This window comes from Triplophysa dalaica, chromosome 13 (genome assembly GCF_015846415.1).
Source record: "Triplophysa dalaica isolate WHDGS20190420 chromosome 13, ASM1584641v1, whole genome shotgun sequence".
Classification (NCBI taxonomy): Eukaryota; Metazoa; Chordata; class Actinopteri; order Cypriniformes; family Nemacheilidae; genus Triplophysa; species Triplophysa dalaica.
In genome coordinates this window covers 19,166,165-19,180,930 of record NC_079554.1, presented here as the reverse complement: position 1 = coordinate 19,180,930, position 14,766 = coordinate 19,166,165, and the positions used below count along the sequence as shown (strand labels likewise).

At 37.5% G+C, this 14,766-nt stretch overlaps 1 protein-coding gene across 3 annotated transcripts in view; it reads right to left on the bottom strand.

Moving 5' to 3' along the window:
• fam184ab (family with sequence similarity 184 member Ab) overlaps positions 1-14,766 on the bottom strand; it is an 85,329-nt gene that overhangs the window by 4,326 nt on the left and 66,237 nt on the right. The window contains exons 14-19 of one of the 3 annotated variants that reach the window (XM_056764350.1): positions 14,292-14,476; positions 10,318-10,464; positions 8,099-8,216; positions 7,524-7,628; positions 3,785-3,993; positions 2,495-2,556 (exon numbers count right to left, since the gene is read on the bottom strand). In XM_056764350.1, coding sequence (XP_056620328.1) covers positions 2,538-2,556; positions 3,785-3,993; positions 7,524-7,628; positions 8,099-8,216; positions 10,318-10,464; positions 14,292-14,476 — 783 coding nt within the window. In that variant the 3' untranslated portion in view covers positions 2,495-2,537. The remainder of the gene's footprint in view (positions 1-2,494; positions 2,557-3,784; positions 3,994-7,523; positions 7,629-8,098; positions 8,217-10,317; positions 10,465-14,291; positions 14,477-14,766) is intronic. The other 2 variants (XM_056764349.1, XM_056764352.1) reach the window with 2 other exon arrangements.

Genomic DNA, 14,766 nt, shown 5'->3' with positions numbered 1-14,766 from the left:
ATCCAAACTGTTAAAGCACTTCCATTCATCATGCACAACATGACTCAAGTGTAATAAATGTTTTCTCAAACGAAACAAAATGTTTATGACAGAAAACACTTGTGAAGGTTCACCCAAAATGAAAAATTCTGTCTTTATTTTCTCACCCTTGTTGTTTCAAACTTATATAAATAATGGCGGTACCCATTCACTTTTATTGTATAGACACTTTACTAATGTCAAGTCAATGGTTACTGCCATTGTTCGGTTACCAGCATACAAAAAAATCACTTTTCACAGAAAGAATGTCATACAGGTTTGAAATTACAATGGGGAGTAAACGATGACAGAATTTCTTTTTTGGGTGAATTATCCCTTTAATATTTTGAAGTTAGATAGGCTAGTTCATATCATTAGGTTATGTACAGTTGAAAGAAAAAGTATGTGAACCCTTTGGGCTTACTTGGATTTCTTCATAAATTGGTCATAAAATGTGTTCTGATCTTCATCTAAGTCACAACAATAGAGAAACACAGTCTGCTTAAACTAATACCGCACAAACATTATACATTTTCATGTTTTTATTGAACACAACATGTAAACATTCATAGTGCAGGGTGGAAAAAGTATGTGAAACCCTAGGCCAGGGTTACTCAAATCTTACCCTGGAGGTCCGGAGCACTGCAGAGTTTAGCTCCAACCCTGATCAAACTTGCATACCTGTGATTTTCTAGTGATACTGAACAACTTGATTAGCTTGCTCAGGTGTGTTTGATCAGGGCTGGAGCTAAACTCTGCAGTGCTCCGGCCCTCCAGGGTAAGATTTGAATAGCCCTGCCCTAGGCTAATGACTTCTCCAAGAGCTAATTGGAGCCAGGAGTCAACCAACCTGGGGTCCAATCAATGTGATGAGATTGGATGTGTTGATTAAAGCTGGCCTGTCCAATAAAAAACACACACCAGTTTTGAGTTTGCTGTTCTGAAGAAGCGTTGTCTGATGTGAACCATGCCTCGCACAAAAGAGCTCTCAGAAGACCTACGATAAAGAATTGTTGACTTACATAAAGCTGGAAAGGGCTACAAAAGAATATCTAAAAGCCTTGATGTCCATGTGTCCACGGTAAGACAGATTGTCTACAAATGGAGAAAGTTCAGCACTGTTGCTACACTCCCTAGGCGTGGTCGTCCTGTAAAGATGACTGCAAGAGCACAGCGCAGAATGCTCAATGAGGTGAAGAAGAATCCTAGAGTGTCAGCTAAACACTTACAGAAATCTCTGGCACATGCTAACATTTCTGTGACAAATCTACAATAAGGAAAACATTAAACAAGAATGGACTTCCTGGGAGGACACCACGGAGGAAGCCACTGCTGTCAAAAAAAAACATTGCAGCACGTTTGAAGTTTACAAAAGAGCACCTGGATGTTCCACAGCACTACTGGCAAAACATTCTGTGGACAGATGAAACCAAAATTGAGTTGTTTGGAAAGAACACACAACGCTACGTGTGGAGAACAAAAGGCACAGCACACCAACATCAAAACCTCATCCCAACTGTGAAATATGGTGGAGGGGGCATCATGGTTTGGGGCTGCTTTGCTGCCTCAGGCCCTGGACAGATTACTGTCATCGATGGAAAAATGAATTCCAAAGTTTATCAAGACATTTTGCAGGAAAACTTAAGACCATCTGTCCGCCAACTGAAGCTTAACAGAGGATGGACGATGCAACAGGACAACGACCCAAAGCATAGAAGTAAATCAACAACAGAATGGCTTCAATGAAGAAAATACGCCTTCTGGAGTGGCCCAGTCAGAGTCCTGACCTCAACCGATTGAGATGCTGTGGCATGACCTCAAGAGAGCGATTCACTCCAGACATCCCAAGAATATTGCTGAACTGAAACACTTTTGTAAAGAGGAATGGTACAAAATTTCTCCTGACCGTTGTGCAGGTCTGATCTGCAACTATAGGAAACGTTTGGTTGAGGTTATTGCTGCCAAAGGAGGGTCAACCAGTTATTAAACCCAAAGGTTCACATACTTTTTCCACCCTGCACTATGAATGTTTACATGTTGTGTTCAATAAAAACATGAAAACGTATAATGTTTGTGCGGTATTAGTTTAAGCAGACTGTGTTTCTCTATTGTTGTGACTTAGATGAAGATCAGAACACATTTTATGACCAATTTATGAAGAAATCCAAGTAAGCCAAAAGGGTTCACAAACTTTTTCTTTCAACTGTATAATAAATAAATTGATGAAAATTGTGTTCAACTAAAAAAGGAAATCATACAATGTACATCTGGGATGGCATGAGGGCGAGCAGATTATGTTAGATTTTTTTATTTGGGCAAACTATTCCTGGAAAAGGATGGGCTATTAAATAATTAGTATTAGTTATAAATGATTGTATTATTCAAAATAATGTACCTATACTATAAATTTACTTTAAAACAGGTTATAAAAAGAAGCTTGTCAATGTCTCATCAAAAGTCTATCTTACTGCATCACCTGCAACTTATTTAGATTCAGAGCAGAAACACGCCACACCGCATCAGATGTGATGACACGTCCTGGGTCAAGAGCAGCCGCAGTAGTGACAGATCATTAGGTGAACACAGCAACACATGCACACAACCACTGTAACAACATGCCAGTTAAAGCAAAGAATGGGCAGAAGTTTATTTGAGAAAAAAATGAAAATATATGTATATTATAATAGTATATTATAATAGTATATTATAAAGCCAGAAGCAATGTAATTGCTGCATTCAAACAGATACACATAATGTTTATTGCTTTTTTAATAAAAAAAAAAAAAACTAAGGCACAACAATAATGGCACAATAAGTGCACACATAAGTGCAGTGTAGTGCAAAGATCACGTGAGATGTTGTAGGACAGTCAAAGACACTTACACAACACATAAGTCGTATAACTTCCATCACAAACACAAGACAGGGACACCAACTCCCAGCATGCACACATGCTCCCATTTGCATTCCAACGCCATTTCCAAAGCTCATGTATGGGGCTTCAGAGAATAACATTATGCACACATGTACATCAGGGTTAAACTGAGGTATCTCTTTCAATTGCCTGATATTAAAAACAAAATCACAGGTGTAATGTTCGGAATGCATACTATGCAGTATATTCTGTATACCGCCACCCACTGTTGTTTAAACAGTGTAGTATGTCAATGCAGAATGCATTCTGCATTCACAAAGAATGCAGTATGCAATAGCTTAAGTAAAGCAAGTTGCATTGTGGAAACCATTACCCAGCGTGCTGGGAAAATGTAGATAATCTGAAACCTTCATGCACACAGAACATTCACATACTGTGCACAGTATGCACACTACATAACATAGTATGGTAGTATGGCATTCCGAACAAGTGTACCGTCGACAGCCAGAAAGAAAACTAATGCGCGAGCAATGTTATTAATGCTTTGCTTGGCAATTCAAATGTATTGTAAGCAAAAGCAGCACATCATTTAAAATGGGAATCTTAACATGAACCCGTTCCAAGACCGGACCGACACATTCATTATTCAAGTTAATTACCCGTTTCAGAAAAGATTGGAGCCATAATTCCCGATTTCATGCACTCTATTCCCATTTCCCGATTACAGAGCCTGTTGGATGCGTGACTTTGGCGAGTTCTACTTTAGGCACATTAAAGGGATACCACAGCCACCTCTGAGCTGAAATAAAACGGAAAGTGCTGCAAGTGTTGTTTGTCCGCCGGCCTGTGGTGCAGAGAGCGAGGCGTCCGTTGTGATGAGGTGAGCCTCACCTCGTCAATTTCTTGGATTCGGTGAGAGGGGCAGGTGGGGGCAGGGGTTTGCTCGTATTAGGCTCCAGTTGGTGAACGGGGGAGTTGGGTAAGGGTTCGAGGCGGGTGGGCTGGGGCTGGACACTCTCTGTTCCTGAGGCCTCCCCATTGGCCCTAAGATTGGCTGAGCTGCTGAATCGGTTGGATGATTTGTCGTTCTTTCGCTTTTGCTACATGGGATGACAAGAAAAGCACCTTGAAGCTCTCAGACACTTTCAAATGAGTTTGATCTCACCAAGGCTCAACAATAAGGCATGACCCGGTGGCACAGATGCCAGGGAGAGAATATCAGACAAGTTGAAAGAACCATCTTTGTGTTTTCGACGTATTTAACGCAGAAAACAAATCTAATTTGATTTAAAAATCTGCTTAGAATACGGAATTCCTAACTTTTGACTCTCTATCACCATCTTTGTATGAAACTTTAAATGCAAATTTTGATAAATTGCAGGTTACTCAACACGATCTCACGGCAAAATTTAACTATTTTACGAGTTTGTTAATTTGGGCTAGTTCGTATGAATTTGTACAATCTCATTCGTACACATAAGTTCAATGTTTCTAGCACCAGTGATATAAGGTTCAGGTGAGGGGTTAGGGGTGGGGCTTACATTTACATTTAGGCATTTGGCAGACGCTTTTATCCAAAGCGACTTACATTGCTTTATCCTATACATTTTACATAGGTATTTGCAATCCCCTGAGATCGAACCCACAACCTTGCGTTGTTAACGCAATGCTCTTACCACTGAGCTACAGGAAAGCTGTATTGCTTTTTTTCTAGTAATCTTACGTTTTTGTACAATTCATACTGTACAAATTTATACCTCGTAAAATAGCTACGAATTCTCACGAGATCAGCCTGGGTTACTTCATGTGCATCTTTAAGCGAATTGAAGTAAAAGAACATCCGACATTTGACTCCAGCTAAATCGTATCCAAAAGCACAAATTATAAATTATTATATCAAATTATGTTAAATTATTTATAAATGATTAAAAACAGTTATTATACACTTGATTTGGGTGTAAAATAAAAAGACATATTTCAAATGAATGTTAAATGTGTGCTTTCCTGTGGCTCAGTGGTTAGAGCATGGCACTAGCAACGCCAAGGTCATGGGTTCAACCTTAGAGGATTGCACATACTCGGATACAATGTATAGTGTCATGCAATGTAAGTAGTTTTGGATTAAAGCATGCGCCAAATTAATAAGTGTAATTTGTTTATATCTCATTTTTGTTAATTTTCAAAAATTCTTGACAAGGTCACACTTGGGTAACATTGTGTTAAAATAATCTCCTGATAGTCTTGGTGAAAATAAAATAAAAATTACATACAAATATAGACTATAAAACAATATATATATAATTTTTATAATATATAGAAATTATAGAAAAAGATACAAATGAATTAATTCCCATGCAAAAGTCAGTTTATGTATTTCATTAAATTACATTAAACCGGTACAATTATTTTTCTTAAATTTTTCTGTAAATTCTTTATTCATTTTAGACATTGTTGAGGCCTGAGAATTCATGAATGTGCAAATGAATAAATGCATGTTTATTTACCTTATTCCTGCCTTTAAATTATAACTAGTGGTGGGCATAGATTAATTATTTTTAATCTAGATTAAATGGATCATTTGAATTCTGCCGAAGGCATTCAGAATATGTGTGCTACCCAAATAATGAATAAAAGTAAGTCTTTTAGAACGGGTTACTCAAGCCAGGTGGCTTGATCAGGGGCTCATCTCCTGTTTCCAAAATGCATCACAAACTGCTTGAGAAAGCTGTTCTACTATGATAATTGGTGATGAAAATAAATGATGTTCAAAGCAACTTACAAAGAGTTAGGATACAGGAGCCATAATACATAAGGTGCCAAAACAAATTGACTGGTTTCAACTAAATCTAGACCACTACCTGTTGAGAGAAAGTTTTTTTTTTTAACCAATTCCGCATTGCACAAGGTGCAAACAACCTTAGTCTTGTCGATGTCTTGGGAGGCTTCTTAAAAAAAAGAAGTGCTAGTCCCTAAAGCACCCGGCAGCTTCAAAGTAATTTCACAGTAACGTTATGTTGTGTTCAGACCAAACGCGAATGGCGCGTCAAGCGCGAGTGATTCACATGTTAAGTTAATGTAAAGACGCGATAGACCTACTTGCGGCGCGAATCGTGCGAATGAAGCCCTTGTCGGGAGATGATGAGGCGGCGCGAATGACGCGAATTGCGCGAATCAAGTTGAAAAATCTTGTTCTCGCCCGGTACAGTGCAATTCAGCTAGGTATACATCCGCGCTAAAATCTCAAGGTGAAAGTCATCATAGCTTGCGTAGTATAGACCCAGCTCCCAACCCAACTTTGAGAATAGATTAACGGCGACATTTTTTTTATCGCGCGATATGAGTCTCACGTTAACGCAGCACGTTAACGCCGTTAACGGCCCACCACTAATTATAACTATACTTCATTTATTATTAGTAAAACTTTCCATTAACAATTTTTTTGTAAAACTTACATTATCATGAAAAAACAATCCATACGACAAAAATACAAATGTTTACTTTCACATGTGAAAACATTGTCAGTGCACCATCAACTGTGGCCTAAGCCGGGAAAATCATGAAAAATCCTTATTGTTGAGCCCTGCTTACTTCCTAATAAACGGCCCATGAAAGTCAAGCTGGCAACACTCAGCAGAGGAATCCACAGCCAATCAAATCAAATGAGTCCAAAGAGATGCATCAGAGGAAGATGCTGTTGAAAATTTTGACTGAAAAAAGAATGGCTTGGAAAGCAAAGAAGAACTAGATGTCTAAACAGGAAGAGAACGCGGGGAACAAGAGACGGGTAAACACACACACACACACACACATGGAGACACATAAATATGTGCACATGTAATCACAATCACTTGGAAGTTATATAACACAGATTAAGAAGACAGTAAAATATCAGCTAAAACAAAATGAGTTTATTTAGAGTCAGGAACTCCTGGTGTGAAGCAAACTTCATCTAGAAATGAGGATGTCATCATGCTCATAGTTAACCCCAGCATGTGTGTCTGTGTCCAGCCTATGACAGCACCTCAGCAACACTGTGTCTTAACCAGGCGGCACGTATCTCAAACGGTCACAGTAATCAGAACATATTTGATGTTAAGGGCCAATGAGATTTCTCTGTAGGTGGAGCTATACAGGAACCATGTGACCACCTCAAGCAGACGATTAGCAATCAAGGGATGTAATTTTCCGCCTGTCACGTAACGCCAGGTTCAGACACGGTGCGAGAAATGACAGCATAAAAACATTCTTGATGAATGTCGATCCCACATCGCTAACATCTCCAGACGTTGAGATATGAAAGGTCTATTCCAAAACCAAGTGCGATGCCATGATACAGCTTGAAACAAAAACTGCAATGTTTTATTCTTGAAGCACTGGATTTGACCCCAATTTGGATATGCCATGAGTGCAAGATGAGTTATTAATCCAAAAGTTCATTTAGTAAATGTATATTTTATTACACATATGATGCTGCGCATAAGATATTGCCTAGGAATTTGTCCCCGACTGTCTTATAAACTTATTGTGCTAAGACCTGCTGTCTAGGTAGGCAGCTCACTAGATTTTGGAACAAAACCGAATACCCAAAAACCAGCTTTTAATATCCAGAGGTGGGAAAAACAAATCTTACCTTAACAAGAGGGTTAATGACACCGACGTTGGGGTTTGTGTTGAAGATTTTGTTGAAGTTGGTCTCTCTGTTTACAAGCTCAAGCTGGTAAAACTTTTTATCATCCTGTAAGAAAAAGAAGATGCTTTCTTCTTATGAATGGCCTCTAATCTCAACTAAAGAGAGTGTTTATGGCTTCATGTTAATCGCATTTCAGATTCAGTTCATTGCAGGGCAATGATTTCATATTACTTTGTAATTATCTTTACATTAGACTTAATGTCAAATGTAGTTTGGATTTTGGTGCAACTGATCAATTCACTTTTGAAAGCATAGCTGGTTACGAGAATATGTGACACTCTTAACTGTCATCTAATAAAATAAAAAACGGTTAACCAGATTGTATATGCAGGTCCTACGATTCACTTCGACGTTTTTTTCAGCAGGTTTGTCTGTCCTGAATTAGAACAATCCTTCCAGTCCTGTGAGACTTTAAACACGACAGGATGTTGCTCAGCTGGGCACCCTTGGAAGGTTGGTTTGGAACAAGATTCACAGATGAGAAATGGGATTTTGGGACAGAGCATCTCTCTCACCACCAGCTTCTTGACCAGCGATTCTCTCTCGGACACCATTTCCTTCAGTTCGGCTATAGTCTGCAGGTCTTCGTGTCGACTCTCCCGGTTACGGAATTTGTCCTCCGTTCCCTCCAACCTGAGAAGCACAGACGTTTCCTTGAGATGAGAAAATATTATTTTAACCCCACAAATCAAAAGTTCTCTTTCTTTACAGTGACTCGGTTATCTCGCGGGTTAGTGAGGCACGACTGAGAGAGAAATCGGAGTGTTCTGACGCTTCAGCTCAGGAAGAAAAGAAAGCTAAAGGCTTTGTGCTTTAAACAGAGAAATAATTGAAAGTCATTGATCAGAACAGATCAATGTAATGATATCAGCATCTACATTTGACATCTTTCAGTGCTCTTGGGATTTGTGGGGTAATTAAACGCATCAGTTTCATTCGTTCTTTCATTTACAAAAATTCTTTGTGTCACCGAAGATCAATATCTCCATTGTTTCGGAGTCTCTCAGGAATATTTCTAAATTTGGGAAGAATCTTAAATCATTATTTAATGGGATGCTCCCCAAAGGAACTTCGCCCTCCCAGCACCGCAAAAAATGAATTTCTTAGTAGCTTTGCCTTGTTTTTCAGGGCAAATGACAAAAATAAAATGATAAAATGAAATAAATTAATAAAATTAATACATTACTAAATTAATAAAATAAAATAATAATCCTTGTTTACTTGATAAGAAAAATTAAGTGAGTTTATGGAATGTTTTCAAATGGAATAAGCAAAATAAACTTAAAATTATGTTTAGTGAATAAAGTTTATTTTTTGTACCTTATATATTAAGTTTTATTTTGTACCTTTTGGCAGATATTTTTGCTTATTTCACACATGAACTAAATTATTTTTTATCCTTTTTTAAGACACCTAGGCCAAAGATCTTAATTCATTTTTCTTCTCAAGTGAATGTATCTTGATTTAAGAAATTATAAATCATTTTTATACGACACAATCTTTATTCTGCTCTCTATTCCCTTTCCAAGCACATGCCTATGAATCTAAGTACAGTTTTGAATTTGACCCTGCATGAGTCCCTGTGTGATACTATATATACGCATAAAGACGCAAAAATAGTTAAAATGAAAAATTAAAGGCAACATCACTTGATACACTGGTGATATTCTTTTAATATAAAGTTGACCGGACCTCGGTTAAACTCCCGACCTAACCTCAATCCATCCAAAAATAAATCATTAAAACGTTAATAAGGTCTCAAGTTCAACCGAACTGCCCTTAAATCAACACAATGTCATCTAAATCAATTTGACCATTTAATGTCATGAAGCATGCTGCCTACAGAGTGCACTCGATCGATTACAGTAGCCCTCCTATGCAACACATGAGGAGCATCACACACCTGAAATATTCATGAGGCTTAAATAGGTTGAAATGTAAAACTGGTTGGAGGACTCGATTTGGGGAAACTAAGCTGTCATCATAATTAATAGTTGAGTGTCATTTCAATGGATTTGTGTTATGTTTATTTAGCTGGAAGTAAATCAAGACTCCTTCGGGGACACCGAAAGACCTCACGGCACGGTAAGAAAACACATAGTGATACGAACTCTGACTGCCTCTCACGAGGGCTGATACCATTGTGATTAAATAAAAACATGCTTTAAAGGAATAGTTCAACAATTCATTCACTCCCATATTGTTCAAAACCTGTCTAATTTTTATTGTGTGGAACACAAAAGAAGATATTTTGAGAAATGTCTCCGTGGTTTTGTGTCCAAACAATGGAAGTCAACGGAGTCGAGTTATGTTGGGTTACCAAACGTTCTTTAAAATATCTTCTTTTGTGTTCTGTAGAAGAAAGAAAGTCATACAGGTTTGGAATGACGTGAAGGAATAATCATTTTCATTTTTGGGTGAACTATCCCTTTAAAATAAAAGTTCTGCATGAAGAATGTAAAATTTAAACAAGACTCAACATCCTTCTCTTGGTATTATGTGGGATTTGGGCCGTCCCAGGCCATTACCCATTCAGATTTTAATTAGCATCATGTATTAAAAATCCTTTTAAGGGGCGCTTGTAAATACTGAGCGGATTGTGGGAGTTGAACTATTTTTATCACCGCCTGTTCGATAGATGGATTTGTTGGTACTTTCATTCAAATTAACCTAAATTAGGTCAAACCTGCCATGCAGCAGTCAAAGAGTTCTTCTCCGTTCCCCAAAAACTCACAGAATCTGAAGGGCGGAGATCTTGTCCTTCAGAAGTTCCTGGGCCTTGTTGAAGTCCGACAGCATGTTCTGCGTCTCTCTATGGTGGAGTGCGTTCAACTCGGCCATCTCTCTCTCGTGTTTCTTACACAAGTCTTGCTCATGAGCCCTGTGAACACAACGCAAACAACTCATCGCACTCTGTCCATCAACCTACACCTCTCCGTTTGATGAAGAAATGTGTCATTCACAACAATTTTGCAATACAATTGAAAGGGATAGTTCACTCAAAAATTACACTTTTTTCATCGTTCACCCTCATGATGTCATTACAAAACCCTTATAACTTCATTTCTTCTGAAGAACACAAAAGAAGATATTTTGAAGAATGTTGGTTCAACAACATTGGACTCCATTGACTTCCATTGTATGAACACCGAGACATTTCTCAAAATATCTTCTCATGTGTTCCAGAGAAGAAAGAGTCATAAACAGGTTTCCAATGGCATGAGGGTGAATAAATGATGACATTTTTATTTAGGATGAACTATCCCTTTAGGGAATCAATTTCTTAGTCAAACGTTATATATTTCAAAAGCAAAACAAAAAGTCTGTTTTTCTAATATTTTCTAATATTTTATTATAATGTGAATAACCAATGACATATCTTGGATTTGGTTGGTTTGGGTCCTTATATATATGAAAGATACTGTCAGAAGGAGGCCTGTCAAAAAAGTGGGCGTTCACAGTCGTGCTTTATTAAAGAATGACGCACTTCCCTTGATTCCTCTGTTACATGAATATTTTATCTCACTTTCATACACATGATTCAGTCTTAGCAAATCACATTTATAAAGCACTGTGTTTAGTGAGTGATGGATTGTTTTAAACATAACACATCCTTCTACACATTGATATTTATTTAGGTCACACATTTCTCTCTGCAAAATGAGTGGTTTTGATTTCTGTGCCATAAAACTATTTACAAAACACATCTTCATCATATAGCTGCATATTCTAAATGACGTTAAGAGCGATAAAGCAGAATCTCCACTCCAGAAGGACCCCTGGGGGACGAAGCTGCAATTTATTTGTCATTTTTATTTCACCACCAGGAATCGTCCACGTTACATAATTGAAAGTGAAATGGGCTCTGTGCGCTCATCCTGCAAGCAACGTGATCTTGAAACAGCCTCCAAGAGCCCGGCCTATTTATTTATTCATACAAGGATGCAATATTAACATTGGTCCTCAATAATGAAGAAAATATACAGACGTAGAAACAATTGAAAGACCATTTCACAAGTTAATGGTCAGAAGTTTTTCACATTTTTTAAGGTATGTGTTGAGTGTTTAGGTAATTCCTTCTGTCAATTACTAACAATATTTATCCCAAATTTCAAATAAAAATATTGTTGCTATTTGCAATTATTTGCAGAATTTGAAAAAAAAAAACAGGTCAAAATAACAGAAAAGATGCTCTGTATTTTTCAGACCTCAAACACAAGTACATGTTATTAACTGTCATTATTTTTCATGTTATAAATTATATTATTATGAACGTTTTTTGGTGTCTTGCCATGATGTCAGTCTTTCATATTGCTGTTTGGTGACTTTCCTCAGGTTTGATTTAGTTGAAATTCAATAGACAGTGGACTTGAAGTCACAATATATTGAAATAACTAAATGAAAATTTTGATTTTTTCCATGGCTGTATATACAAAATTGCAACAAAAACAAAACGAACTATCAACAGGTATTGTTCTGGCTTTTGTTGAAACTAGTAACTTTATACAACCAATTGTATTATTGCTCCTGTATGACACATCGCTTATTGCTCCCTGAACTCTCCATAATTCGCTTTGGATAAAAGTGACTGCTAAATGACTAAATGTACATAAATTGAATTCAGGTTAATTGTATAGTGTTTTCTTGGATTAAAACAGCTATACAACACAAAAAATTCTTGTCAAAAAGAGGCAGTCATCAATAAGACATGTGGGAGTAAAATTGCAGACAGTTCTCACTAACACTTTATCCAGGCAGGAACCCAATGTGTTTTTTTCCCTTTAATTCTTTATTGTTCATATCACCACCCTTCCTCAACAATCTGGATCAAAACAATTGGATTTCATTCCCTTTTATCATTGCCAATGACTCTCACACAGAATCGAAGTGGAATATAACATTAGGGGTAATTTAAGGACTGCGAGCTGTCTCCACTGAAGAAAAACATCTCAGAAACTCTTAGACATGCGGTGGAAACGTCTGGTTGGACCGTTTTTAGCAAACAACGCTAAAAAAATCGAATTTGATTTTACTTAATTTAATTATTTTAACTGAATTAAAATGTAACTTAACTGAATTACCCATTTCCACACAATTGAAACTATTTATCTGACCTTAAACTAAATGAATTGTACAGACAAGTAAAAAGTAAGTTCATTCAACTTACTTTCTTCAATTTTAGCTGAACGTAATTCATTTGTGGTTGTGTCACATTTTTTTTTAATAAACATTTTTAGCACGTGTAATGTACAGTTCTAGTAGGAAGTCCCAGAGAGTTTGCAGCATGAACACTTAAAAGTTTCCTTATCTCTCATGCTGCTTAACAATAACCATAATGTAACGCTTAACATTTACTCTCTAAATCCTCCTAGAAGAGCAACATATGCTGGGAACTCAATTCCCTGTGTGGTTTCCGTTATCAATGAAAATAAATGATGTTTTCCCAACACAATTGGAGTAAGCTATGTCAAAAAGTCACCTATTTATGTCATTGTTACACACGGCACCTGTATTTGAATAAGAAACCAATACAAATAAGTTAAATCAAACTATAATGCTTAAGCAAAATAAACAACCTTTAAAATTATTTCATTATTAATTAGTGGTGGGCCGTTAACGCCGTTAACGCAGTGAGACTCTTATCGCGCGATAAAAAAAATGTCGCCGTTAATCTATTCTCAAAGTTGGGTTGGGAGCTGGGTCTATACTACGCAAGCTATGATGACTTTCACCTTGATATTTTAGCGCGGATGTATACCAGCTTAACTGCACTGTACGGGGCGAGAACGAGATTTTTCAACCCGCGTGATTCGCGTCATTCGCGGAAGCAGAAGCCGACTCATCATCTCATAACCAGGGCTTCATTCGCGCGATTCGCGCAGCAAGTAGGTCTATGGGCTCTTTGCATTACATTTAAAACACTCGCGCTTGACACGCCATTCGCGTTTGGTCTGAACACAACATAACGTTACTGTGAAATTACCGCATCAAACGTGACGTGCTAACATGGATGCAGCTATGAAGCCGCCGGGTTTGCTTCAGGGAATATTAATTTTTAAGAAGCTTCCCAATAGAAACATCGCAAGACTAAGGTTGTTTGCACCTTGTGCAATGCGGAATTGGTTTAAAAAAAACACTTTCTCTCAACAGGTACTGGTCTAGCTTTAGTTGAAACCAGTAACTTTGTATTGAGATCTAATGTATTATGGCTCCTGTATGACATATCGCTTGTTGCTCCCTCACTCTTTGTAAGTCGCTTTGGATAAAAGCGTCTGCTAAATGACTAAATGTAAATGTACTGTAGGAGCTCTTCCAGTCTCAAGTACCACCTGAACGCAAATCATCCCTTAGCTATTGCGGAAGTAAACACAAGTTCATCTTATTGAACATAATTTAATTTTCATCACCAATTATCATAGTAGAACAGCTTTCTCAAGCAGTTTGTGATGCATTTTGGAAACAGGAGATGAGCCCCTGGTCTTATGCGCCACCTGGCTTTAGACACCCGTTCTCAAAGACTTACTTTTAGTCATTATTTGGGTAGCACACATATTCTGAATGCCTTCGGCAGAATTCAAATGAGCCATTTTAATCTAGATTAATCTAGATTAATTTTGGAATTAATCTAGATTAATCTAGATTAAAAAAATTAATCTATGCCCACCACTATTATTAATGCTTTACTTTAATTGTTTATCCAATACTCACCTGATCTGCTGGTTGGCTTCACTGCGGATCTTCAGAACCTCTTTGCCCTTCAGTTCGAGCTCCTTGGTCAAAGTGCTGATGTTCTCGTTCAGGGTGTGAATCTCGTGGTCCAGATCGGCGATGTGTTTCTTCCTGCGACTGACCTCTTCTTGCAGATCAGAGATGCGACTCAACAGCTCTCGTTCCTGCAACACACAAACATGCACTTAGCTGCAGGTGAACTAAGGACAGTTTTATATGAAGTAAAAGGCTCTTCCTAAAATATAAATATTCAGAGTTTTCACAAATGTCCGTTTTCTTTGCACTCGAGACTTGAGGTTATCAAATATTGATGGTTCAGGTCTCCTCTATGTTCTTTCCTACTTACCAAGCATTTTCGGGGTTTATATATATATATATATATATATATATATATATACATACATGTTTTATATATTAATAAAACTGAAGAGCCAGAAGTTCTGTATTTAGCGCT